The sequence below is a fragment of the Podarcis erhardii genome (genome assembly GCF_964252035.2).
Source record: "Podarcis erhardii genome assembly, chromosome: 13".
In the NCBI taxonomy this organism is placed as follows: Eukaryota; Metazoa; Chordata; class Lepidosauria; order Squamata; family Lacertidae; genus Podarcis; species Podarcis erhardii.
In genome coordinates this window covers 9,166,811-9,193,208 of record NC_138502.1, presented here as the reverse complement: position 1 = coordinate 9,193,208, position 26,398 = coordinate 9,166,811, and the positions used below count along the sequence as shown (strand labels likewise).

The following is a 26,398-nucleotide window of genomic DNA, read 5'->3' as shown; positions in this document are numbered from 1 at the left end:
CTCAACTCTCCCTTAGTGCAGCCACGCCCCCTTACCTCGCGCGCCTGCGCACGCTCCCTTCCGCAGGGAAACCCCGAGAGGTTTAAATGCGCCCGCGCGCTTGTTTGTGCGTTGGTCCGTTTCCACGGCAGCGGGGAGGGCGGGGGGGGGAGGAGTCTTTTGCCGCCGCCTCCCTCCATCTTCACGCTCACTGGAGGAACAGGAAGCGCGCTTCCTCGTGTTCCCAAAGCCAAACGCCCATAGGAGGCTGCCATGGCAACCTGGGGAGCAGGAAGCGTCATTGGCTAGGCGCGCTTTCCCATAGAAAGTAATGCAAAATGGGTTAATCCGTTCCAGACTTTTAAAAACAACCCCTAAAACACCAATTTAACATGAATTTTGCCCTCTAACGCAGGCGTCCCCAACCTTCGGCCCTCCAGATGTTTTGGACTACAATTCCCATCATCCCTGACCACTGGTCCTGTTAGCTAGGGATCATGGGAGTTGTAGGCTGGAACATCTGGAGAGCCCCAGGTTGGGGATGCCTGCTCTAACGAGACCATTGATCCAAAAAATGAAAGCGATAAACAATGCACTGCAGTCACACAATCAATCAGTAGCTGAACTGGGTTCCACACAGTCACAAAAGCAAAAAAAAAAAAGAGCCGCAAAAACAAAGGCCTGAGGTGGATAAGGGCAATGGTGGGGAATCTGTCCCTCCAGCTGTTGCGGTAGTATATTGTTAGGAGCCACCCCAAACTCTGCCCAGTGCATTAGATTCCAGGGGGTATTTGCCCGCAGTGTAGGACCACATTTGGTCCCATTTTTGCCATCTTCTCTGATGATACAGTTCCTCATCTGGCACAGGCCAAGTCCACACTATATATTTAAATCATCTCCCCCCCCCCCCAAAAAAAAGACTCCAGGGAACCATATATGGTTTGTTACAGGTGCTGGGAATTATAGCTCTGTGAAGGGGTAAACTACAGTTCCCAGGATTTTTAAATGCATGTGGTTAAATGTATGGTGTTTTTGCAGCCATAACGTGACAGGCTGCCCATTGCCGACCAATGGCAATGTCCATTTCTTTGTGATAACTGTTCTTTCCCTAGAAAACACACACACTAGTTAGCAGGCACTTAATTAGGACAGGGAGGTGCAGCTCAAATGTTCTGCTTCATGTTTGAACCTGCCCTCAATTACATGCACTTATCTGCTATTTTCCTAATGGTAATTGGAATAAAAATAATCCTAACTATTCCCTTGTCACATGCAGTTTATCTGCCCTTGGTGGAGATGAGGGCGTTGCCTGAGCTAGTAATGTGTTGCCTTATTTGGTTAATCAGACAAAATTAGCTTTAGGGCAGGAACTGGTTTAATTACATAAAGCAGCTGGGAATAAATCTGCAAACAGGGACAACCCACTTGCAAAAGTTTCAAAAGTTTGTCCTCAAGTAGAGCACGTGGAGATTCCTGTGCTTTTTACAGCTGGGCAAGGGGCAGAAACCCAAGAGGGGCAGAGCTTTCGCCACCAATGCATCTCTCGACCTGAAAAAGCGGCACCCATTTAATTTCCATATTCTCTCTGCCCCTGAAAATGTGGTAGTTTATTAGGAATGGCTGAGCGATAGTTTCCGGGTTGACGCGATCGGTCTAATGGCGGATTCCCTCCGGGCTCCGGAGGGAATCGGCTCCGCTGAAGACGGGTCTTGCCGCGCCGGCGATGCGGGGACCCTTAGAAACCACAGGTGCTGATACCTGTGGACTTGGTGACTCAGTGGGCACCTTAAGCGCCCTCCTCGACAATCGAAGAGCCTTTTTAAAGGCTGCGGAGAGGGTACGAGGAATGGCGTGGTGCTGGGAGTAGACCGCTACTTCAGTGGAGTGAAGCCGCAAGCCATTGCCGGAGAGCGTCAACTTTCTTCCCGATATTTGGACTGGAAATAAATACCCCGTGAGTAGAAGGAAATTTGGACTTTAAAAGAAATTTATTTTTTTTTTTTTTTTAATAATATTTATTAAAGTTTTCCAATTAATTACAAATTAATAAAACATCCAATTTCAAATCTTTTTCCAATTACATCCCTTCAGGACTTCCCCTTCCCTCCCCCCTTGTATTCCCAATCTCTCAAATAATCTCAACAAGTTCTTCTCCTCAATTCAAACTTGTTATCCTTAACCCAAATTTTTTTTAAAAAAAACATTATTTTCCATTCCCCTAAAATCGGCTTATTCCCACCACGAGTTCCCCCCTTTAGAATACCATGTAGATGTATATAGCCTAAATAAAACGTAGTTTACGCCTTTAAGGATTCCACATTTCCCACCCCCCCTTTTCCCGGTTGCGTTCCCAATGTTCCTCAATGTCCGATATTTCCACGTCTCTCTAAATCATAGTCCTTTGCCAGTCCTCTTTAGTTTCGAATGTCCAATCATGGAAGGATTCTGTCTCAAAGAGAGGCCCATTTTTTCCATCCAGATTTTTATATCCAGGAGTAAAAAACTCCAAATTATAATCCTTAAGCTTGTCAAATCTGGATGTCCCAAATGTCCCCACTTTTAACTTGGTCCAATTCTTGTTATTTTGTTGTTCTTATTGATCACACTCCTCTTTCTATTTCTTTCTGTCCCTGTTTTCCTGCACAAATGTCCTAATTCCAAAAGTTAGTTCCTTTGCAGAGGCTTGTTATTCAGAAACAAAACATTACGTCAAGTTCCTTTCATTCCACAACAGATGATTCCATTGTCTTCTTCGGTGTAGTAGCCTCTGTAGTCATAATAATGTTCCATTTCTGCAGTTTCCCAGGAGATAAACAGTTCAGTTCCAATTTCCAGCTAAAACTTGTAATGTCCCTCGGCTCCTCTAGGTGGATTGCAAAAGCTGAGTTCTCTTCCAGATCACATCCATTAGCCCTAGTAACTTTGTAATCCTTATTTAAAACAATTTGTATTCAATTTATAACAAATATAACCAGCAAAGTCCTTGTAACATAGTCTCTATCATATTTTCCGCTTTGACAGCTCTTTGACAGCTGTCAAAACTTGCCTTTCTCCTCTCCAAACTCCGTCATCGATCGCTCCCGGGGTTCCAGGGGGGGTTGTTTTTAAGTCCGAATTCTACTTTCCTCCTCCAGCTCAATCTCATATTCTTCACTCGTGAGGTTAAAAACTTGCCAAAATGATGTTACTCCGATCTTAGTTATCAGATCCTTTGCTTTGACCCTTCTACAATGGAGGGGGTGGCTGACTTCCTTTTTTGCGCCTCCCCCGCTCGCTCCGAAATTTTTAAAATTTTTGTCCCTCTTTTTAATCCAAGTTCCAATTACTTACAGGTTGTTCTTTTAGGTCCGAATTTTCAAAGGAAGAAGCCAGCGCTCTCCGCCGAATGGCATGCGGCTTCGCACGGCAGGGATAGCAGAGGACTCAAAACACCACGCTTCTCCCCGGCACCCGATCCGTAGCCTTTAAAAAGGCTCCTTCACGAGTCGGGAGGGCGCTAATGGTGTCAGCCGAGTCTCCATGTCCACGGCCCCCGTGGCCGTGGTTTTTAAGGGTCCCCGCATCGCCGGTGCGGTAGGACCCAGCCCCTGCCGTGCAGGCTCCCTCCGGAGCTCGGAGGGAGTCCGCCATTCGGCGATGGCGCCGACCCGGAAGTCGGACTTTAAAAGAAATTTATACCTTTAATTTGGAACGAACGGGGGGATGTGCTAAAGGGAAGTCCGCACCCCCCTACATACAGACAATTTAAAGCAAGGAGCGAAAACCTAAGATCGGAATAAAAAATTTCGTGTCTTTTGGGACTGATAAGAGATTCCATTAATTTGTGAGAACAAGCTTTTATTTATTTTTAAGTTGCGCTGGAGGGAAGAGGTGAACTTTGAAAACTTTTGTGTACCCCCCCCCCCGGCCCGGGAGCGTCCTGCATCAACCTAGCGTGAAAGAACAGGAGTTTGACAGCTGTCAATTGAGCTGTCAAACGGCTGGATCAAGATAAGAACTGCATTACTTTATATCTCTCTGATTTTAAGGTGTTACATTTAACTAGAAGTGGTTGGAAACAAAGTAAATAACAAGGTATAAGACTGTTGGCAAAGAACTCTAACAATGGCAATCCCCCTAGGGGGAACCAGTGACACTACAATGGCTGCAGAAGGAAAATTACTAGCACAAATAGAAAGAGCCTTTTTTCTCGTGGGAACTTTACAAGAGCAAGCCATGGCTATGGACAAACAACTCACGACCTTGATCGCTAAAACAAGCAATCTTGCTGATGGAACTAAGGATCTGACTCTGAAAGATTCTGCAGCTGAAACAGAAAAGATATATTTGGAGCTGGTGGAAAAGGAGGCTGGAGGGGAAAAAGTACAGATAAAAATTTTTGAACAGGACCTTTTGCAGTCAGGGAACAGAGAAGTTTTTTGGATTACAAACCATGAGAAGAGAAAAGCAAAGGAGGAAGCCATTGGACACTATGGAACATGGGAAGTTAAAAGAGTAAAGAAACATAACTGGGACTTCCTCCTCTTTTCTGGCTTGGATGACTCTGAAATTTGGGGACCCCTGGCAGAACCCTGGCAGCAAGCTTTTCCAATTAGGTTTGATTCGAGAAAAGATGAAGTGACTGTGACAGACATCCCTCGAGATCTGAAGACCAACAAAAAAGACTACCAACAGAACAGACAGAGAGAGACTGAAAGAGACTTAAAGGCCTCTGATGTGAGGAATCCGGGCTAGGAGTTTCATGGGAGGACAGTTATTCGGGAAGGGACAGATACCTGGGCAGGGAGGAAGGGGGAAAAACAGAATTCAAAAATTTTATCATTTTGGGGTTTTATAATTTTGATTTATATTTTAATATAAAAAAGGGAAATTTATGGTATAAGAACCTTGATCGATCTTAGATAAAGGATCTAATGTATATAAGTGAATGGGACAATAAATTGGGCCTAACAGAAAGAATTAAGTTTAAACATAATAAGAATAGGGTTAAGGAGAGAAACAAGAACTTGCTGAATCAAATATGGAAATTGGGATGTATGGGGGGGGGAGTCAGGGAAAGTAAGGATATGAAAATATTCATGTGGTGTTTTTTGTTTGTTTGTTTGTTTGTTTGTTTTTTTGTATGTGTTGTTATAAAATGTGAAAATCCAATAAAAATTTAATGGAAAAAAAAAGGAATGGCTGAGCGATAGATCACTGCCTGCTCCTGATTGTTCACATAGGATCTCTGTAGATTTTTCATTCTGTTAAGAACAGAAGAAGAGCCAAAGGCTCATTTGGTCTGGCCTCCTGTTCTTAGAACAAGATGCCTATAGGAAACCCACAAGCATTGAGCACAACAGCACACTTGTGATTTCCAGCAACTGGCTTTCAGGGACATACTACATCTGACAGTTGAAGGGAAACGTAGCCGCTGATAGCCTTATCCTCCATGAATTTGCAAAATCCTCTTTTAAAAGCATCCAAAGTTGGTAGCTGTTATGTACTGAGTTGAATAGGATCCAAAATGCAGCAATCTGATTGGTCCTAGAACAATAGGATTCAAAATGCAGCAGTATGATTGGTCCTAGAACAATGTAGCAGTATGATTGGTCCTAGAACAATAGGATCCAGAATGAAGCAGTCGGACTGGTCCGCAGGAGCCACCCAATCCAACTCCGGGTGGAAGTGAATCCGCAACCTGATTGGCCTACAGGAGAATCCCAGAATTAGTCAATCATGTGGGGCCCATTGTGTAAATAATGTATATAAAGCAGACATGTCAGGGGAATTTCCATTCCTCACTACTCTGAGCTGAATAAAGAGCATGAAATCCACACTTGACTCTGAGTATATTTCAGTAGCTATTGCTACATCTTTGGGGAGCAAATTAAGTAGTTTAATAATGCACTGTGGGAAGAAGTACTGTACTTCTCTGTGTATAAGACAATTTTTTAAATTATAAAATAATGGATAGTGCAGAAGTGGGACGATTGTCAGCCAAGGCCTGCTGTTGATTTTTGGCAATCCTCCAAAAAAAGGCTCAGCAACTCTGGTCACCTCCCCCCCCCAAAAAAAAGCTTAACAACTCTGGGCAATCTCCCCCCCCTTTTCTTAATTTGGAGTCCCCAAAAATAGGGGTCATTTTATACACGGGGGCATGTTATACACAGAAAAATACAGTACTTTCTTTTGTCTGTCCTGAATTTTCCAACATTCAGTTTTATTGGATGCTTACAAGTTCTGGTGTTAATAAGCATGAGGGCGGGGGGATTTCTTCACTTTCACACCACGCACATTGTTATGGCTCTGCATCAGGTCTCCACCTCCCCTTTTCTCTAAGCTAAATACCCCCAGATACTGTAACTTTGCCTCATTTGGTAGTTGCTCCATCCCCTTAATAATTTTGGTTGCCCTTTTCTGAACCTTAGCCATTGGTTAACACTTCTCACTTGGGTTTCTCACCACTGGTCGGAAGGAAAGGCTTTGTGTTTGCACAGCCCCTAAGATTTCACAGCGTTCTGGCCTCCTTGGCCATCATGAGGGCTAGAAACCTATTCAAAAGAAAACGAAAGAGGGTGAAGTCCACACCAGACACAAAATTTCACACTAATGTGACGCTGTTGCACATACCCAGAATTCATACATACATGCAATACAGTCCAGGCATTTACCGGGAGGGACCCAATCCAGGTGACAAAGGAAAACGACACATGTGCCATCTTTCTTCTTTCATCTCCTGGGTGAAAGAATTAACAATTACGGGATTCTCTGGCCTGACTGGATCATCTGCAATAACCCCCTAGGAGATAAAAGTTTCAGAGGATGGGGTGGGGGAATAATTTTATGCTATTAACTGCTGTGAATGCAGAAGCCAAAGGCTGCCTTGCTGAGCAACTGGAGTCTCCAGTGTCCTGTCAGCCCTCCAGAGAATCCATTTTCAAATGTGCCCTTCCGTTGTGGCGGGTGGCGGCCCGTCACTCATCTTGCCTGGCTTCCTCAACTCGCCACAATTTTCCATTTTGCAGCAATGCTCCAGGGATGTTAAGAGCCAACAACATATTACTTTGCTCTCCGAGTCAATTGAAAAAGGGCGTTTGGGGGTCCGGGAGATTAATTGTGCATTCCGTTTTCATAGCCAAGGGAGCTGCTAGTTTCTATTCCTCTTTCGCTAGCTAACACGATGTGAAATATTACTAATATTTGCCGTCAACCAAGATTCAGAGCGAAGAAAGACCTCCGCGTTATAGAGGGCCGCCTTCTTTGGATGTCACATCTATTTTCCGCGAGAGGTGAATACTGAAGATCTGCTTGCGGATCCATGAACTTCATAGGACTCCCATTTTTCATGCTGGTGGTCCGCACTGATGGGCGCCAGTGTCAGCTGCCAGCCCTCAGGATGGAGGCCTTTGAGAGAAGGGGAGACATCCTCATCGGAGGGCTTTTCCCGCTGCATCACCAAACATCAAGCGATGCTGTGGCCATCACCTTTACGATGCCGCCTAATCCCACATACTGTCACACCTCAATGCGGCGCCAGCAGCCCCTCCCGAAGGATACTGCTGGAACTGTCAATGGAAGACATCCCTCGAGGTAAATCTGGGGTGTTTGGGCTGCTTTGGAGCAGGGTGGGTGGACGATTCTCCTTTTCTCTTCTGCCTATGGAGGGCTCGTTCACTCACACAAGCATGCAGGTCACCCAGGGCCTCTCCGACCAAGCCTGTGATGGTGTAGCGGTTAAGTGTGGAACAGGGACCTGGGAGAGACTTGGGTTCGAATTTGGGGCCTCACCAGACTGGAAATTCTTTGGAACCGTTTTCTGTGACATTTTCTTAACCTCATAATAATGCATTAGCGGTTACTTAGTGGCCTTCACCAGACTCTTTTCGGCGACTGTTGAAATTTTACAAGCCTACCCAGATATTTAGAATGCTGGTTTCTTTTTCTTTTCTTTTTTGTAAAACCAGCAAAATCTGGATTTAATTGTTTGTACTAATAACAGAAAACAATAGAAAATTGCTTCAGTTTATTTTTTAATATAATTTTAATTAAAGGTGGGTGGGTGGGTGTTTATACACTCTCCTTACACTCACTGGTATCTGTGTTCAGTAGCTAGTAGCCACCAATCATCAGAACGCATTGAAGACACATTTACAGTGGTACCTCGGGTTAAGAACTTAATTCGTTCTGGAGGTCTGTTCTTAACCTGAAACTGTTCTTAACCTGAAGCACCACTTTAGCTAATGGGGCCTCCCGCTGCTACTGCGCTGCTGCTGCGCGATTTCTGTTCTCATCCTGAAGCAAAGTTCTTAACCTGTGTTAATATTTCTGGGTTGGCGGAGTCTGTAACCTGAAGCATCTGTAACCCGAGGTACCACTGTATTTACCATTCATGTCCATTAGCTATTGACTGAACAACATCTGAGGCAGGTCTATCTCAGTTGGCAGCCAGTAATAATCTGTGCAGTCCGAAGATCAATTCCTGTGTTCTGATTGGAATCCCCTGCATTTTCTCCTGCTTTCCCACAGCTTGGTGCTTTGGTTTTACAAGTTCATCCAAACCATGGTCTTTGCCATCAAAGAGATTAACCAGGATTCAAGCCTATTGCCCAACATCACTCTCGGTTTCCAGATCTTCGATTCTTGCCAGATTCTTTCAAGAGCCCTTTTGGGTGCCACACAGTTTCTAGCGGGCGGACAAAACCCCATCCCCAACTTTCACTGCGGCCACACCCCACCTCAAGCTGGTCTTATAGGGGAGGCAGGCATAACCGAGTCCAGGACGATAGCTAGGTGGCTGGATCTCTATAAATACCCTCAGGTAGGAGTGGTTTGGGGCTGTGAGTTCCCCTGAGGCGGGAGCTGTCCTTTTGCACTTTGCAAAATGCCAGACCCCACAAGGATAAAACCGATTTCACACGATATCTGTGTGTTTCACATAAGTTGTGGCAAAGGAGCAAATAGCATTGTGAGACTTTAAAAAAGAGTAACCAATTTTTTTGTGTGGTGTGTGCTTTTATGGACTTAGATGCACTGGATGAAGTGAATAACTTAACGCTTTAGACCGATGTAGCCCATGCAGATGGGAGCCTAATCTGTAATGTGAAAGATTTTCTGAGTTTGTTTCCACCTGTACAGTGTTAACACCTGTACAGTGATACCTCTGGTTAAGAATTTAATTCGTTCCGGAGGTCCGTTCTTAACCTGAAACTGTTCTTAACCTGAAGCACCACTTTAGCTAATGGGGCCTCCTGCTGCCGCTGCGCTGCCGGACCACGGTTTCTGATTTCACCCTGAAGCAAAGTTCTTAAGCCGAGGTACTATTTCTGGGTTAGCGGAGTCTGTAACCTGAAGCGTATGTAACCTGAAGCGTCTGTAACCCGAGGTACCACTGTACATGTATTTGTTTTGGAAGACAGCACCTTATGTTTCATAACTGTTTTTAAAAATTTACAATAAGGCTTGTTTGTTTTTTAAAAAAGAAGCAGAAGAAATGGATTTGAGCAGTTCATCAAAGCTTTCGCTATAATAAAATCGGTAGTCTTTTAAGGGTGTTGCAATTTTGGCAGATGGTTGTAGTTGCATGGAAGGGCCAGTAGAGGGCAAAGTGGTTGCATGGATTGAGTGGGAGCATTATTGTACCTGTATTTATTAGCCTGTGGCTGGGAGCTGTTTAGTGTGGATTTATTATTTCCATGAAAAATGCCTTATATGATAACACCATGACTAGGCCTCATGCGGTATCTAGGTGCACCTATTTGCATTACTGTCTCTCCCAGCACCCTTCCAAAAATTTTTGCATCCTAGAGACTTTTCTGTTCTTCCAAGCGATGTCAGTTCCATTTTTTTTTAAAGTCTAAATGATATAGGTTTATAGGTTTTTTGAAGTCAAAATGATATTGGTTTATAAGGTGGTGTGTTCAGTGATTCTTTGGCTGAGCGCAATGTCAGCAGAAATAAAATGGCAGCATTAAAGAAAGCCATTGCCTCAGATATTCGCATGCACGCAAGTCCCACGCTTCGGATATCCGAATCAGATGTTCGCGTACCACGGTGAGGGTCATAGCTGTCAACCGTCCCTTATTTGGCGGGAAAGTCCCTTATCCCAGCGCTGTGTCCTGCTGCTGTCCCTTATTGATGATGTCCCTTAAATTTCCCAGGTCTCAAAGGAAGCAGCTCCTCTCCCTCCCTGCCGGCCAGGGAGGAGGGAGGCTCCAACTGGGTTGCACCCAATAAGGAGTCTAAGAACGACTGGGGGGGTGGAGCTTGCATGCCTTGTGCCGATCAAGTTGGCCACGTTGCCTGGGGACTCGCCTTTGCTCAGCGCTTCCCAGCGGAGAGGTGACGGTGGTTTTCCTTGCTGCATCCCCTTTGCCGGGTTGCTGAGCTGTGGGAACCACTGCTTGAGGCCTTGTTTGGCTGATGGCTGGGCTTTCTGCCTTTGGCTCAGAGGGGCTCAGAAGTTGAACATATCTGTGCCCAAAAAGTCCCTTGTTTTGGCTGCTGATCCCTTATTTTCGAGGCTGCTGGTCCCTTATTTTCAAATCTGTAAGTTGACAGTTATGGTGAGGGTGCAAGTCCATCGTTCAAATAACCGAAGGTTCGTCTGACAAGTGTGTCTGCATAGGGGGACCGGCGTGCGTTTTTGTTTAACAGACGGGTGGTTTTCTCCTCTTGCGCCCAGATCAGTTACTTTGCCACGGGCCCGGTGGCCGACGACGGCTCTCAGTTCCGCTCTTTCTTCCGCACCGTCCCCAGCAACAGGCTGCAGGCCTTGGGCCTGGCTCGGCTGGTGAGCCATTTTGCCTGGACGTGGGTCGGCCTGCTCACGACGGACTCCGAATACGGGAAGCAAGGCATCGAGATTGTACAGGAGGAGATTGTCCGGCACGGGGCCTGCATTGCCTTTTCAGAGCTGCTCGACAAACCGCCGGACATGGGCAACGTCGAGAGAGTTGCCAGAAGGGTCGCAGGATCCAAGAGCCAGGTCATCGTCACCTTCTGTGGGTCTGAAGCTCAGCCTCTGCTTCTCCTGCTGCACAGCCAGGGGGTGACAGGGAAGGTTTGGCTCTGCTCCGAAGCCATGAGCCACATCACCTTCTACAGGAACCGGCAGGCCTTGCTGATGCTCAGCGGTTCGCTGGCCATCTCCCCTCGCAAACAGCCAGTCCCCGGCCTGAGGGACTTCGTAGTCCAGCTCCACCCTTCCGCTTCTCCAGAAGACATCTTCATCCAGGAGTTCTGGGGCGAAGTCTTCCATTGCTGGTGGGGTGCGAGCTCAGAGGAGGGGGGAAACAACAGCAGCCATTCCTGCACAGGGAAGGAGAACTTGGGGGACGGCAGGAACTCCTTTGTCGGCATGATGGGGTTCGGCTTGTCCTTCAACATCCACAACGCCGTCTATGCCATTGCCCACGCCCTACACGACATGGCGCAAGAGGAGCCGAGGGGCCTGGAGAGGACCAAAAGGGGAGTTCCTGGGATCGAGCCCTGGAAGGTAATACAGTGGTACCTCGGGTTACATGTCCTTCAGGTTACATGCGCTTCAGGTTACATGCACTTCAGGTTACAGACTCCGTTAACCCAGAAATAGTACCTCGGGTTAAGAACTTTGCTTCAGGATGAGAACAGAAATCGGGCTCCAGTGGCGCGGTGGCAGCAGGAGGCCCCATTAGCAAAAGTGGTGCTTCAGGTTAAGAACGTTTCAGGTTAAGGACTGACATCCGGAACGAATTAAGTACTTAACTAGAGATACCACAGTATCTGACTCCAATCGTATGCTGACTTTAAAAGAGGATTGGACAAATTCGCGTTGGAGAAGGCTATGGATAGCTTCTAGCCGTGGTAGCTACGATCAGCCTGCCACAGGTGCTTCTGAATACCAGCTGAAGGAAACCACAGAAGGAGTGCTCTTGTGCTGAGGTCCTGGCTTGAGAGTTTGCAGCAGGATCTGGCCGCCACTGTGAGAACAGGATGGTGAATAGATGGGCCAATGCCCTGATCCAGAGGGCTCTTCTTAATGTTCTTACATGGAAATGCTTTTGGGGGGTTTCCAGAATGGGTGCAGCCTAAGGTGGATACCTCCAGATGTTGTTCTTCTTTATCAGATTCTCCCCCCCCCCAAAAAAAAGATCAGAGAGGGTTAATACATGAAAAAGCAGCTCTGAATAACTAGAATATGTTCTCCTTTTACAGAAGAGATGTGGCGAGTCCTTCCTTTGCCCCTCTTGTGGGTTTTCAGCAACACCGTAAATCCTTCCTGAGCACAAACAGGGCAGGATGAAACGCACAGTGTGAAATCTCCTAATAACAGTGAAGATACAGCGGTACCTCAGGTTAAGTGCTTAATTTGTTCCGGAGGTCCGTTCTTAACCTGAAACTGTTCTTAACCTGAAGCACCACTTTGGCTAATGGGGCCTCCTGCTGCTACTGCGCCACCAGAGTACAATTTCTGTTCTCATCCTGAAGCAAAGTTCTTAACCCGAGGTACTATTTCTGGGTTAGTGGAGTCTGTAACCTGAAGCGTATGTAACCCGAGGTACCACTGTAATTGTGGCAGAATTTAATTTGGCCACAGAGAAATAGAGGCTGGTCCAATATCACACAGCGAACTTAATGGTTTACTCGGGAATTGAACCTGGCTGTCAAGCACTCTAAACCACAGCGATCTAAGTCCAGTGCTTCAATCCTCTGCTGGAGCTACAGTTCCCAGTCAGCACAACCAATGGTGAGAAATTATGGGAACTGTAGTCCAACAGCATCTGGAGGGTATCTCACTCGCTACCGCTGTTTTAAGAGATTCACACTGATGCTGGTTCAGAAGATACCAAGGCACAGTGGTACCTTGGTTCTCAAACTTAATCCGTTCCGGAAGTCCGTTCCAAAACCAAAGTGTTCCAAAACCAAGGCGTGCTTTCCCATAGAAAGTAATGCAAAATGGATTAATCCGTTCCAGACTTTAAAAAGCAACCCTTAAGAAAGCAATTTAACATGAATTTTACTATCTAAGGAGACCGTTGATCCATAAAATGAAAGCAATATACAATGTACTGCAGTCACACGATCAAGCAATCAGTAGCTGAAAAACAAACAAAAAAAGAGCCGCAAAAACAAAAACCCAAAATAAATAGCAAAAACAGACAGACCTCAACGTAACACTCAAAACGGAAGTGTGGCATTCAAATCGGAAGTGAAACACTCAAAATGGAGCACGTTTGGCTTTCGAAGAAAGTTCACAAACCAGAACACTTACTTCCGGGTAACTAGCCACACACGATTTGGCCAGTTAACCAGTCTAGGGCAGCATGTACATACGAGCAGAAAGCCTAATCTCTTCCCTTTAAAACTCAGGCTCCTGGAACCTTTGGCCTTTCAGGTGTTAGAATCATAGAATCTTAGAATCATAGAGTTGGAAGAGACCACAAGGGCCATCGAGTCCAACCCCCTGCCAAGCAGGAAACACCATCAGAGCACTCCTGACATATGGTTGTCAAGCCTCTGCTTAAAGACCTCCAAAGGAGGAGACTCCACCACACTCCTTGGCAGCAAATTCCACTGTCGAACAGCTCTTACTGTCAGGAAGTTCTTCCTAATGTTTAGGTGGAATCTTCTTTCTTGTAGTTTAGAACCATTGTTCCGTGTCCGCTTCTCTGGAGCAGCAGAAAACAACCTTTCTCCCTCCTCTTTGTGACATCCTTTTATATATTTGAACATGGCTATCATATCACCCCTTAACCTCCTCTTCTCCAGGCTAAACATGCCCAGCTCCCTTAGCTGTTCCTCATAAGGCATCGTTTCCAGGCCTTTGACCATTTTGGTTGCCCTCCTCTGGACCCGTTCCAGTTTGTCAGTGTCCTTCTTGAACTGTGGTGCCCAGAACTGGACACAGTACTCCAGGTGAGGTCTGACCGGAGCAGAATACAGTGGCACTATTACTTCCCTTGAGCTAGATGCTATACTCCTATTGATGCAGCCCAGAATTGCATTGGCTTTTTAAGCTGCCGTGTCACACTGTTGGCTCATGTCAAGTTTGTGGTCAACCAAGACTCCTAGATCCTTTTCACATGTACTGCTCTCAAGCCAGGTGTCACCCATCTTGTATTTGTGCCTCTCATTTTTTTTTTTTTATTTTTTTTTGCCCAAGTGCAATACTTTACATTTCTCCCTGTTGCTGAACTCCCATCTGGCCCAGCAAGTGGTTCCTTGCATGTCCTTAACTCATACAATGCGTATTTACATAGAGCACAAAACTGATGCCTGCCCCTTTCCTCCCTGCCTTGCTTCCAGTTGCTTCACTACTTGAGGAAAGTCCGTTTCAAGAACAAGGTGGGCGAGGAAGTCTCTTTTGACCAGCACGGTGACCCCCCTGCCCTCTTCGATGTCCTCAACACACGCTACCCTTCCATGAAGCAATTCCAAGCTGTGCCAGTGGGGCAGATTGCGTTCAGCCCCTCACAAGGCGAGGAACTGAAGGTGGACGACAGCGCCATCATGTGGACAGGAGGGAAGACGCAGGTAGGACAGATTTTTTCCTCCAAGGCAGGTGCGGGGGGACGGGGGGACGGGACACTTTGCCCTCCAGGTGCTGCTAAACTACAACTCCCTGGCCATTGGCCATGCTTGCTAAAGCTGATGAGAGTCGTAGTTCAACAGCATCTGGAGGAAGGACCAGATGTTCACCATTGTGAAATAACACTTGCTACGTGAAAGGAACTGTGGGTATAAACAGAATTTTATGGACTAATAGAGGACAATATGATATGCAGTGGGAAACAGTTGTCGGCGGACTCCACAGAGGGGAGGAAGGAAGTCCGGAAATTAAGAGAATGCTACACTCTTTTGGGATTCCAATGTATGTGTGAATATATACAAGACTCTCCTGGCTTCAGGGATAGCCGCCTGAAGCCTCCGGAGGCTTCGCTGGAGAGGTGCTGTGCAGAGAGGGATAGAATTGTTTTTTCTTGTTCTCCCCCTCTAAAACTAGGTGTGTCTTATGGTTGGGTGTGTCCTATAGAGCGAAAAATATGGCAATTAAATTGTAAAACCAAAAACATTTTTGTCCCCACCTTTGCTCCTCAAAGGGCATATCTACCCCGCATATGTAGATATGCAGAGGAGGAGGCACGTGGTTGTTCTAAACCGCTTATTGACTCTTCCCCAGGGGACAGTTCCTGTGTGAGGACTGGATGTGACAGGGCACATGAGGGACGGGCTGTGGCTTAGTTGCAGAGCATCTGCTTGGCGTGGTGGATTTCATGCTCTTTATTCAGCTCACAGTGGTGAAGAGGAACGGAATTTCCCCCAGAATGTCTGCTTTATATACATTATTTACACAATGGGCCCCACGTGATTGGCTAATTCCGGGATTCTCCTGTAGGCCAATCAGGTTGCGGATTCACTTCTACCTGGAGCTGGATTGGGTGGCTCTTGTGGACCAATCAGACTGCTGCATTCTGGATCCTATTGTTCTAGGACCAATTAGACGGCTGCATTCTGATTCCTATTGTTCTAGGACCAATCAGGCTGCTGCGTTTTGGATCCTATTCAACGCAGTACATAACACGTGCAGAAGTCCCAGGTTCAATTCCCGGCATCTCCAGATGGGCCTGTTCAAAACCCAGAAGAGACACAGTCTGTGTAGACAATACTGAACTTAGGTGGGCATATGGTTTGACTTAGTAAAGGCAGCTTCCTGTGTTTGTGTGCCCTGAGGTGCATCTTGAGATTTCTTTAGAATGCAGCTCCTAGGAAACTCTTTGCTGCAGCTATCCTGTGGAGTACAGTGTATGCTGCTCTTAAAAACAAAAAGAGAAAAATAATAAACCAGAGAGGGTTGAGGAGGGTCCTGAGTTTTCTCACTCAAGGCTTCTGGGCAGAACCCCGATTTTGATCTGCAGGCTGCTGGAGGGTAGGTATTTGGCTCCTTCACGAAACGTACTCCACAACTGCCCTCTTTCAGTGGGCAGGAGCAGCAGCCATGGGCCCAGTTCCCACCTGGAGGCAACTGCAGACCCTCCAAGTGTCCCTTTTTTCCAGGGACACCCCTGATTTAGAGAAACCACCTCAGTTTCTGATTTGCTCCCGGAATGTCCCACTTTCCTAGTTTCATTGGAGAAATGTTGGCGGGTATGGCAGTCCTGCATAGAGAAGTTCTTTTGATGTTTAATTATGTTTTTATATGTGTTGGCAGCTGCCCAGAGTGGCTGGGGCAACCTAGCAAGATGGGTGGGGTATAAATAGCAAGATGAAAATTATGGAATGAGACAACACGTCCCTATTTTCATCAGAGAAATGTTGGAGGGTTATGCAACTGTGGCACATCTCCAGGAGACTGGGGTGCCCCACAAGTGTTCTCTACCAGTGAATTCTCTGCACGCTCGCCAAAACTACAGTTCCTAGGATTCTTGGGTGGGGGGAAGCCATGAAGCTTGAGCTGATAACACACCAATTTAAGCCTTTTTCATATAGATGTGGTATTTTAAAACAGAGTGTGCTTTGTCATTCATGGTCATTTTAACTGTCACAATGCAGGTAAACATTGGCATTGCGATGAGAAATATCAAGTCAGGCAAATCTTCCTCTCCTCTCTCATTTAGGTCCCTGTCTCAGTCTGTACACCGAGTTGCCCCATGGGCCACCACAAAACCCAGCGCTCAGATATGGCTACTTGTTGCTTTGAATGTGTGCCGTGTGCAAGCGGGGAAATTTCAAACCAGACCGGTGCGTGGAATGCCCACTATAGTCACTCTGGGAAAGATTATCTATGCTACAAATATCTGTCAGTTTTATATACCTGTGGTTGCTGTTTTGGCTGCCCCCCATGGCATTCAGCTAGCATTGCTAATAGCTGTGGATAGGTTGGTCCTCCATAAACTCACCAAATACTCTTTTAAAGCCGTCTTGGCATCAAATCACATATTGGAAGGAAGGAAGGAAGGAAGGAAGGAAGGAAGGAAGGAAGGAAGGAAGGAAGATTGACATAACACATAGCTTGGCCCTAAACTAGGGGCTGTTCCCATATCTTGCAGCTGAGAGTTCCCAAAATTAATGGCATGGTCCATCCCATAAAGAAGTATTTCTCCTTCATCTGTGATGATTCTCCTGCCAATCAATTGCTCAGGGCCAAGTTTAGTATTTTGGGGAGGGGGATATTTCTAACCCATTTGCCCTACACCACAGTTCCAGACACACTCGAATTATGCTTTGAGCCTGTACCAGCGATATATTCTGTGTACACCCAGAGACTCCCTTGTTTAGTGTAGCTTTAGGGTTAGTGTAGCTTTAGGGTTTTCACAGCGTTAGACACAGGCTGCAGGGCAAAACCTAATGAGGTCAAATAGAAGCTAAACTAAGGATTATGAAGGGCACCTGAAGGTTTTACTTCCTTTCTTTTTGGGGGGGAAGGGAGGGGAATTCGTTGGTTCGTGCAGTGATGAGATGCTCTCCGAATCCCTCTTTACTTCTAGATTCTTCCGCCTGCTCAAGGTGTCCCGAAGACCAGTGGCCTGGTGCAGGGCAGACACAATGTGTACCCAAAAGGGAGCTTTTTCTTCATTTCCACGAGCCTCTGGGAGCCGGTCTGGCCAGTGCCTCCATCTGCGGCTCCCTCTTGCCCGTCTTGATCCTCGGCCTCTTCGTCACTCACCGGGGGACCCCTCTGGTCCGGGCCAACAGCCGAGAGCTCAGCTACCTCCTTCTCTCAGGCCTGGCACTCAGTTTCCTCTGCTGCCTGCCGTTCCTCGGGAGGCCCACGCCTCGGTCCTGCTTGTGGCGCCAGGCTGCCTTTGGGCTGACCTTTGCCCTCTGCCTCTCCTGCATCCTGGCCAAGACGGCGATGGTGGTGGCAGCCTTCCGGGCCACCAGCCCTGGCAACCCCGCAAAGCTGTGGCTCGGGTCCAGGACGCCCTGTGCCGTGGTCCTGCTGGGTTGCCTGCCCCAGCTTCTGCTGTGCTCCACGTGGCTGGCCAACTCCCCTCCCTCCCCTGAGAGAGATTTTCACTCTATCCCTCACGCCATATCCATCTTCTGCGATGAAGGCTCTCCCAGTGCATTCTGGGGCATGCTGGCTTACCTGAGCCTGCTGGCGGCGCTCAGCTTGGCCGGCGCCTTCCTGGCACGGAATCTCCCCGACGCCTTCAACGAGGCCTGGCTCATCTGTTTCAGCTTGTTGGGTTGCCTCGGGGTGTGGCTGGGCTTCGTCCCCGCTTACCTCACCTCCAGAGCGTGGTACACAGCAGCCACAGAGGCCTTTGCCATCCTAGCCTCCAGCTCAGCCTTGCTTTGCGGGATGTTTTTCCCCAAGTGCTACATCTTGTTGTGGCACCCTGAGCTGAACACCAGGAGGTTCCTCATGAGAAGGGAAACGCACGCCAGCGCTTAACGTGACCTTAAGCACGAGCGGGAAAAGACTGTAGAGATGCCAAGTTTTGCCCACGGGTGTTTCTCCCTCATTCTCAAGATTCACCTGTTGGTATCTGAAGAGGTCGGTGAAACAAATCCGGCTCGGGCAGGCGCAAGCCGGATGCATCAAACACTCAGTTTTCCCATTCTGGAAAATGGGGGTAGAAGTGATCTTGTTCACGGTGTTACTGCAAGGATGAAGCTTACAGCAAATTGAAAAAAAGACACATCAAAGATGAGCTGTGGGAGACATCCCCAGAAATCTACATTTAATATTTTCATTTAGGGAGATGGGGTTGGAGCATGGGTAGGCAAACTAAGCCCGGGGGCCAGATCTGGCCCAATTGCCTTCTAAATCCGGCCTGCGGATGATCCGGGAATCAACGTGTTTTTACATGAGTAGAATGTGTCCTTTTATTGTTTGATCGTTACTGTTGTGATTATCAAGTTTTGGGGGAGTTTAATCTGGATTTCATTTTGTTGGTTGTGATGTCATAGTTTTGTGTGATTAAAAATATATACTGTGCGATTTATTATTTTGGTTAGCCCCTTCAGACTTTTTTTTTTTAAGTACGAGAGATAAATTTAGTAAAACAGTCAAGCCGTCCCTTGTTTTTAATATTTGCTCCAAATCACTTCAGAAAACATGCATGTACATTTTCAGCCCATCCTGCAAATGCGAAATAAATAGTGTAGCGGCTTCCCATTTAGTTTCCTGGGTTTTCCCTTGTTCCATTGACAGATGGAACATTCTCACAACTAGTATTCAAAAGAGGTACACAGTACACTCATTGCTGGACTGTTTCACTTCAGAATGCAAGTGGGGCATCACACTTCTGAAGGCTCCTTATAAGTCAAAAATTCTCTACGGGTCAGAAGCATTTTCCTAACTGTGAAACTCAAAAGTTCACTATTCGGTTGGCTATGATCTGAGAGCAATTGTTTGGAAATCCATCTGCTCCAGAACAATTTCAGCTACCGGAATAATAGTCGCTAAGCAAAGGCACACAATAGCTTCTTAAAACCAGATGCAATTCTCTTTTATCCCTGGGGTGCATCCTCAATACAGAAGGTATTTGCAGACGTACATGTGTTGATTACTCTTAGGTACATTGATCCAGTAGATACCTGAAAGAAAGGTGAGGCAGCTGAAAAGGGGGACCAAGAAATCTGAGTAGCAGTATATCTGACATCAGGTGTGGGGCAGGTGTGCACGGTTGGGGGAAATGACCTCCTTGGGTCAAGTTTGACCTGTGGGCCAGAGGTTATCCAAGCCTCATTTCCAGTATCTCAGTGGCTGAGCATCTTCTCTGCATGCACAAGGGCCGGGGCACAATCCTCAGCATCTCCAGATAGGGCCAGGAAACACTCCTACCTGGAGCCCTAGAGAGTCGCTGCCAGTCAGTGCCGAGCCCCACTCATAATAATAATACTTTTATTATTTATACCCCGTCCACCTGGCTGGGTTTCCCCAGGCACTCTGGGTGGCTCCCAACAAAACACTAAAAACGGAACAAAACTTCAAACATTAAAAACTTCCCTAAACAGGGCTGCCTTCAGGTGTCTTCTAAAAGTCAGATAGTTGTTTATTTCCTTGACATCTGATGGGAGGGCGTTCCACAGGGTGGGCGCCACTACCGAGAAGGCCCTTTACCTGGTTCCCTGCAACCTCACTTCTCGCAATGAGGGAACCGCCAGAAGGCCCTCAGCGCTGGACCTCAGTGTCCGGGCTGAACGATGGGGGTGGAGACGCTCCTTCAGGTATACTGGGCCGAGGTCATTTAGGGCTTTAAAGGTCAGCACCAACACTTGGAATTGTGCTCAGAAACATACTTAAACTTAAAGTCAGTCTAAGGCAGTTTCCTAGGTTCATTTCGGCAGTGCACTGTGTTGCATTTTATTTTGTGGTACATCACCTTGCAACTCTTGTGCTGAGGGGCAGTATAAAGAAATGAAATAAATACATAGCACAAGAATCGTACAGAGTCAAACCTCACCTCTGTTCTGCTTCAAAGGTCATTCTATCTCTCCACCATCCATTTCCATTACTTCCATGCAACAGTGGAAGTTGGTTGGCTGATATGTGCTGAGTGCACTCAAGGTGTGCACCCGGCTATGCCTACCCCTGCCCCGAACCTTTATCTTTTGATCTGTCGACTGCCAGTGCCATGGGTATCAGAGGGTTGCTCGTTCGTAAAGGCTGCCCAAATTTCTCATACCGCCACGTGGAGTTATCGGTCCATCTCCAGGGCGCGGCTGGATCCTACGGAACAAACAGTGAAAGAAGAATTAGCGTTGTGAACCAGGAGGGGCCACTGCTTGAGAAATTGAGGAAACACTCCTATACCTACAGAGGTAAGACGCGTTGAATTCAATCGAACTTACCCCCAGGTAATTGAGCCTCACGCATCAACCCTTTACCCCTTTTCCTGGCAGTAGGTCCCATTGAACTCAGTTGGAATTACTCTAGAATATGCGACCGCAGCGGCAAGAATGTTGTTTTCCCAAAATTGGAAAGAAGAAGAAGTCCCGATGAAAGAAGAATGGACACAAAAAATTACGGAATACGCAAAGATGGTGAAACTTACTGGAAAAATAAGAAATCAAGATAACAAACTTTTTATAAAAGAATGGAAATGGTCTATCGAATATTTACAAATAAACTGCAAACTGATAAGAACATTGGAAGGATTATTGTAATAACCTACAGTTTTATAAGCGTATACATTTAAAGTAGATGAATAAATGATTAAGTTAATTTGAACTATGCAGAAAATATAAAAAACAGATTTAAGGAACCACAGAAAGAGGGGAAAGTAAGTCGAGTTTTGAAATGACTGTAAAATTATTGAGATGTATAAAACTGAAAATCATAAATAAAAATTTTAAAAAAGGAAAATTACTCTAGAATAGACACGTTTAATACTGGATTCTTTAAAGTCACGAGAAGTAAGGTAGGAACATCAGTGTCATATACAGTGGTACCTTGGGTTAAGAACTTAATTCATTCTGGAGGTCCGTTCTTAACCTGAAACTGTTCTTAACCTGAGGTACCAGCTAATGGGGCCTCCCGCTGCCGCCGCACGATTTCTGTTCTCATCCTGAAGCAAAGTTCTTAACCCAAGGTACTATTTCTGTGTTAGAGGAGACTGTAACCTGAAGCGTCTGTAACCCGAGGTACCACTGTACAGGAAGTTATCTATATATGCCTTTCTGAAGAGCTTTTGAAATTTCCCCACTCGTCTGCCCCAAGTAGACAACTAACCTGAAGAAAACCTTTGATGCGTTTTCTCACTCTTTCCCAATCGGTTGCCCTGCAGAAGATGCTTCACCTACCACCACCAACAGATGTGTTGGCCAAAGTCAAAACTGACTTCCCTCAAAAACTTTCAGAGGTCCAGAAATGCTGAGACAGGTAAATCTGCCACCAGCACTTCCCGTGGTATAATAAGCTGTGGATATGAGCAATACTCATTGTGGGACACGGGTGGCGCTGTGGGTTAAACCACAGAGCCTAGGACTTGCCAATCAGAAGGTTGGTGGTTCGAATCCCCACGACGTGGTGAGCTCCCATTTATTGGTCCCTGCTCCTGCCAACCTAGCAATTCGAAAGCACGTCAAAGTGCAAGTAGATAAATAGGTACCGCTCTGGCAGGAAGGTAAATGGCGTTTCCGTGCGCTGCTCTGGTGCCAGAAGTGGCTTTGTTATGCTGGTCACATGACCCGGAAGCTGTATGCCGGCTCCCTCGGCCAATAAAGCGAGATGAGCACCGCAACCCCAGAGTCGGCTACGACTGGACCTAACAGTCAGGGGTCCCTTTACCTTTACCTTTATGTGCAATACTAACAGTGGATCCCGCCCACTCCCTTGTTCTTACATCAGTTCCCTCTGCACCAATCCAGTAACGCGTTCGTTGCCCCATCACGTGAAAGATGAAGCTTTGCTCGTCATCGCTATGAACAGAGGCTAGATGGGTACCGAATCTCTCACAGTTCTCCTGATATGAAATAAGAAGAGTAGCATTGGTGGGACTGCAATCTCTTTCCAGAGCATGAAAAACTTTAAAAAGTCACAGTTTTTCTAATCTTGTGGTGTGGTTTCTCTAACTAAATAATCTGTACAAAGGTCCATATGCATTATCTTTGTGTGGTTATATTTGCTGTTTGTAATGTTTAATGGAAATAATGGGAAATGCACAAATTAGGAGAAAGCATGCATAAGAATGCATCTGTTGGTGAAAAATAACAAAAAAATGCATTAGATGCAGGAAAATACCTACCAAAAATCTGTATTTCAGGCAAAATTGCATACAAAAAGGTGTTTTTTATTTTTATTTTGTTCTGTGAACTGCCCTGAGACCTCCTGGTATAGGGAGGTATATAAATTGACCGAATAAAATAAATAAATAAATATTAGGAGAAATTTGCACCACGGTGCTGGTGAATTTTCACGACGATTTTAATGAGTTTTCATTAATTTGAAAAAAGTAACACGAATTGATACAGAAATGTCAATCACTGTGCCTGGGAAAATGATAAACTTATAGAAAGTGAAATTGACAGATTTGTTAATCCATTATTATTATTGCTCTCATCATCATCATCAACTTACTAGTTTTCTTGCAAATGCAAACCTTTAAATAATCACAAAACAAAGCATAGAAAAATCTAAAACATGTCCACATTTGTAAAAGGCAGGATTAAAATATCCCATCCACAAAAAGTTAGGATCACATATGTTTGGATCTCCTAATCTATCCACTGGTGTTTGAAGATTCTTACACACACACACACACAATGTACCTTAACTGTACTCCAGTCCTGAGTGTCACCTGTGACTGGTAGGTAACAAGCATCTTTGTATTGAAACCAGGCATTGGCACAGCATCCCTGAGTGCAAGGACAAATGAGTCCTGGAAAGGAAGGAAGCAGTTTTCTATGAGAGGACAGGACAAGGGCAGAACATCTTCTTTGCATACAGAAAGTCCCAGGTTCAGTCCCCAGCATCTCCAGGTAGGGATGGGAATATCCGCTCTCTGAAAGCCCTGGAGAGCTGCTGGCAGTCAGTGCAGACAGCACTGAGCTAAATTGACCTGTGGGCTAACTCAGCGCCTCTCATTTCAGGGGGTGAATTTATGCAAATTTCTTCCTTGAGGGATCTTTTAAAAGGGTGGGAAAGAGATAGATATATAGATGATAGACAAATGATAAATAGATGATAGATAGATAGATAGATAGATAGATAGATAGATAGAGATAGATGATAGATAGATAGATAGATAGATAGATAGATAGATAGATAGATGATTGATAGATAGATAGATAGATAGATATAGATAGATGATAGATAGATGATAGAGATGATAGATAGATAGATAGATAGATAGATAGATAGATAGATGATAGATAGATAGATAGATAGATAGATAGATGATAGATAGATAGATGATAGATGAGAGAGAGAGAGAGAGAGAGAGAGAGAGAGAGAGAGAGATGATAGATATAGATGATAGATAGATAGATAGATAGATAGATAGATAGATAGATAGATAGATAGATAGAGATAGATGATAGATAGATAGATGGATAGATAGATAGATAGAGATGATAGATAGATAGATGATAGAGAGAGATAGAGATAGAGATAGAGATAGAGATAGAGATAGAGATAGAGATGATAGAGATAGAGATAGAGATAGAGATAGAGATGGATAGAAAGATAGATGTTAGGCAGGCAGGTAGGCAGGCAGACTTGACAAAAAACTTTTGACAGCTGATGTCTTTCTGGTGATGAGTCTCCCTCCATGGGAACTAAGAAAGTGAGGCGATGATCAGATGAGCTTATTCATCCAGAGTACAGTGGAACCTTGGTTCTCGAATATTTCAGCTCCCAAACACCAAAAATCTGGAAGTAAGTGCTCCAGTTTTTGAACGCTTTTCAGAAGCCGAACGTTTGATGCGGTCGTCGGCTATTGTTTCTGGGGTACCTGCGCCAACTAGAAGCCGTGTCTTGGTTTTCGAACGTTTCGGAAGTCGAATGGACTTCCAGAATGGATTAATTTTGAGAACCAAGGTACCATTGTATATGGACCCTGGGCAGATGAATGACCACGCTAACCCTCAATTCTGGCCCTAACAACTTATTGACTCACAGCAAAATGATACACACAGACCTGTCCTCTCCATAGATCTGTCGTCGTCTTCACCACTGTCCTCAACTGTTTCCATGGAGTCTCCAGAACCTTAGCAGAAAACATCTATTTTCTTTTTTTGTTATAGTAATTTTTTTAAAAAGCATGCAGAAAGAAGAAGAGTAACATATTGGGTTGTATCTACTGTTTGCCCTATTCAGAGAAAGCCCACTGGGTGGCATGCAATACTAGTCCTACTCAGAGTTGACCCGCTGAAGTTAACAGACATGACCAACTGAGGTTTTCTACGAGTCTCCTCTGAGTCAGATTTAATTGAATACAACCCATTAAAGAGCGTCTCCACCCCCATCGTTCAGCCCAGACCCTGAGATCCAGCGCCAAGGGCCTTCTGGCGGTTCCCTCATTGTGAGAAGTAAGGTTACAGGGAACCAGACAGAGAGCCCACCCTGTGGAACACCCTCCCTTCAGATGTGAAGGAAATAAGCAGCTATCCTATCTTTAAAAGACATCTGAAGGCAGCCCTGTTCAGGGAAGCTTTTAATATTTAACGCTGTATTGTTTTTAACACTTGATTGGCAGCCGCCCAGATTGGCTGGGGAAACTCAGCCAGATGGGCGGGGTATAAATATATTATATTATTATTATTATTATTATTATTATTATTATTATTATTATTATTATCATTATTATTATTACTACAACTAGTGGGCATGGCTGTCAGGTGCATGAATTTCGGTACTCGACTCCAAGTTGGACTTAGTTGGATACAACCCACAGCCATTAACCCACAAGGATAAAGAAGAGATTTAACTCTCATTTTAAAGTACGCAATATGGTATCTCATCATCACCAAACTTCTTATTTCATTATTATTCTTATTTTATTATTATCATAAATAATATGAGGCAAGCTCACCAAGGACTAGCAACTGAGGTGTGGGGCACAACAGAGGATGCTTTGCCTACCACCTCCATTCCGAAAAACAACCCCAGAGCCATCTCTGCCTGTCTTTTCCCGATAGCCTTACCTGCCACCATGGTGCCTGCAATCACCAGAGCGATGGGCAGGAGAACTTGGGCAAGCCGAGCCGCCATCTCTGATGAGGAGGATTCGGGAACGTGGAAGCTCTGCTACGGAAGCAAACGATGCTGAAAAAGGCAAAACTACTTCCAAACAAACCCCAACCTCTCTCATTTAAAGCACATCGTCCCCCCAAATACCGAGTGGGATGCTGGGAGTGGTAGCTCTGCGAGGGGCAAACTGCAGTCCCTGGAATTCTTTGGGGAAAACCATGACTGTAAAAGTGGTATAAATGTCTTATCATGTATGGTGTACATTGTGACCTAAGTTGAGGTGAGGTTTTCTGCAGGGTCCTCCCGCTGAGAAAACTCCATTTCCCTCCTCTTATGCAACCATAAGAGCTAGTGCTAGTGTAAGTGGTTTTTGTTTTGTTTTTAAGCGTGACTGGGCTGATCTGCCTTCAAGAACTGTGTGATAATAAGCGGGAACCCAGACAAAGGTGATGGAATACATGGAATTGGCTGAGATGACTGGCAGAATCCGGGACCAAGGAGAAGAGTCGGTGGAAGAAGATTGGGAAAAATTTAAAGTTTATCTTCAAAAATATTGTAAAATTAAGGATTGTTAGAAAGATGTTGGAAAATGAAAATTATGTGGTTTTGGCAGAAATGATATAAAGGATTAAGTAAAAATGAATTGATGAAAGAGAAAACGTAAAATTACAGTATATTAAAACGGATTATTAAGATAAAAACAAGGTTGGAAGAATTTGCTGAAATAACAATTTGAATTAGAATACAAAAATGGGAGGTGTGAGGTGGTCAAGGAAATAAGTAAAGGAAGAAAGCTATGTAAAGGTTTGATTTGTT

General features: G+C 45.5%; 2 protein-coding genes across 3 annotated transcripts; one reads left to right on the top strand and one right to left on the bottom strand.

The window, feature by feature from the left end:
- The first annotated feature begins 8,478 nt into the window (after window positions 1–8,478).
- Window positions 8,479–18,658, top strand: LOC309326570 (extracellular calcium-sensing receptor-like). The gene is made up of 5 exons (XM_081835413.1): window positions 8,479–8,779; window positions 10,643–11,455; window positions 14,245–14,472; window positions 16,554–16,677; window positions 17,424–18,658. The coding sequence occupies exons 1-5, from the start codon at window positions 8,522–8,524 to the stop codon at window positions 18,335–18,337; spliced, it is 2,337 nt and encodes a 778-aa protein (XP_081691539.1). The 5' UTR covers window positions 8,479–8,521; the 3' UTR covers window positions 18,338–18,658.
- A 299-nt stretch (window positions 18,659–18,957) lies between these two features.
- On the bottom strand, window positions 18,958–25,975 carry LOC309326646 (snaclec rhodocetin subunit delta-like). 2 transcript variants are annotated; one of them, XM_081835529.1, is made up of 6 exons: window positions 25,537–25,975; window positions 24,531–24,599; window positions 23,161–23,270; window positions 22,236–22,355; window positions 20,481–20,620; window positions 18,958–19,485 (listed from the first exon to the last, which is right to left on the bottom strand). In XM_081835529.1, the coding sequence occupies exons 1-6, from the start codon at window positions 25,601–25,603 to the stop codon at window positions 19,461–19,463; spliced, it is 531 nt and encodes a 176-aa protein (XP_081691655.1). In that variant the 5' UTR covers window positions 25,604–25,975; the 3' UTR covers window positions 18,958–19,460. The 2 variants fall into 2 exon arrangements, with proteins under 2 accessions (XP_081691655.1, XP_081691654.1); XM_081835528.1 differs by having other exon boundaries at window positions 20,494–20,620.
- Between the last annotated feature and the right edge of the window lie 423 nt (window positions 25,976–26,398).

Coding starts and splice junctions, on each gene's coding strand:
- LOC309326570 (XM_081835413.1), top strand. CDS start 8,522: ATGGTCTTTGCCATCAAAGAGATTAACCAGGATTCAAGCCTATTGCCC. Junction 8,780..10,642: donor ATCTCTATAAATACCCTCAG/GTAGGAGTGGTT, acceptor TCTTGCGCCCAG/ATCAGTTACTTTGCCACGGG. Junction 14,473..16,553: donor GGACAGGAGGGAAGACGCAG/GTAGGACAGATT, acceptor TCTCTCATTTAG/GTCCCTGTCTCAGTCTGTAC.
- LOC309326646 (XM_081835528.1), bottom strand. CDS start 25,603: ATGGCGGCTCGGCTTGCCCAAGTTCTCCTGCCCATCGCTCTGGTGATT. Junction 23,271..24,530: donor CAGATCTATGGAGAGGACAG/GTCTGTGTGTAT, acceptor CTTCCTTTCCAG/GACTCATTTGTCCTTGCACT. Junction 20,621..22,235: donor TTGGTGCAGAGGGAACTGAT/GTAAGAACAAGG, acceptor TTTGTTCCGTAG/GATCCAGCCGCGCCCTGGAG.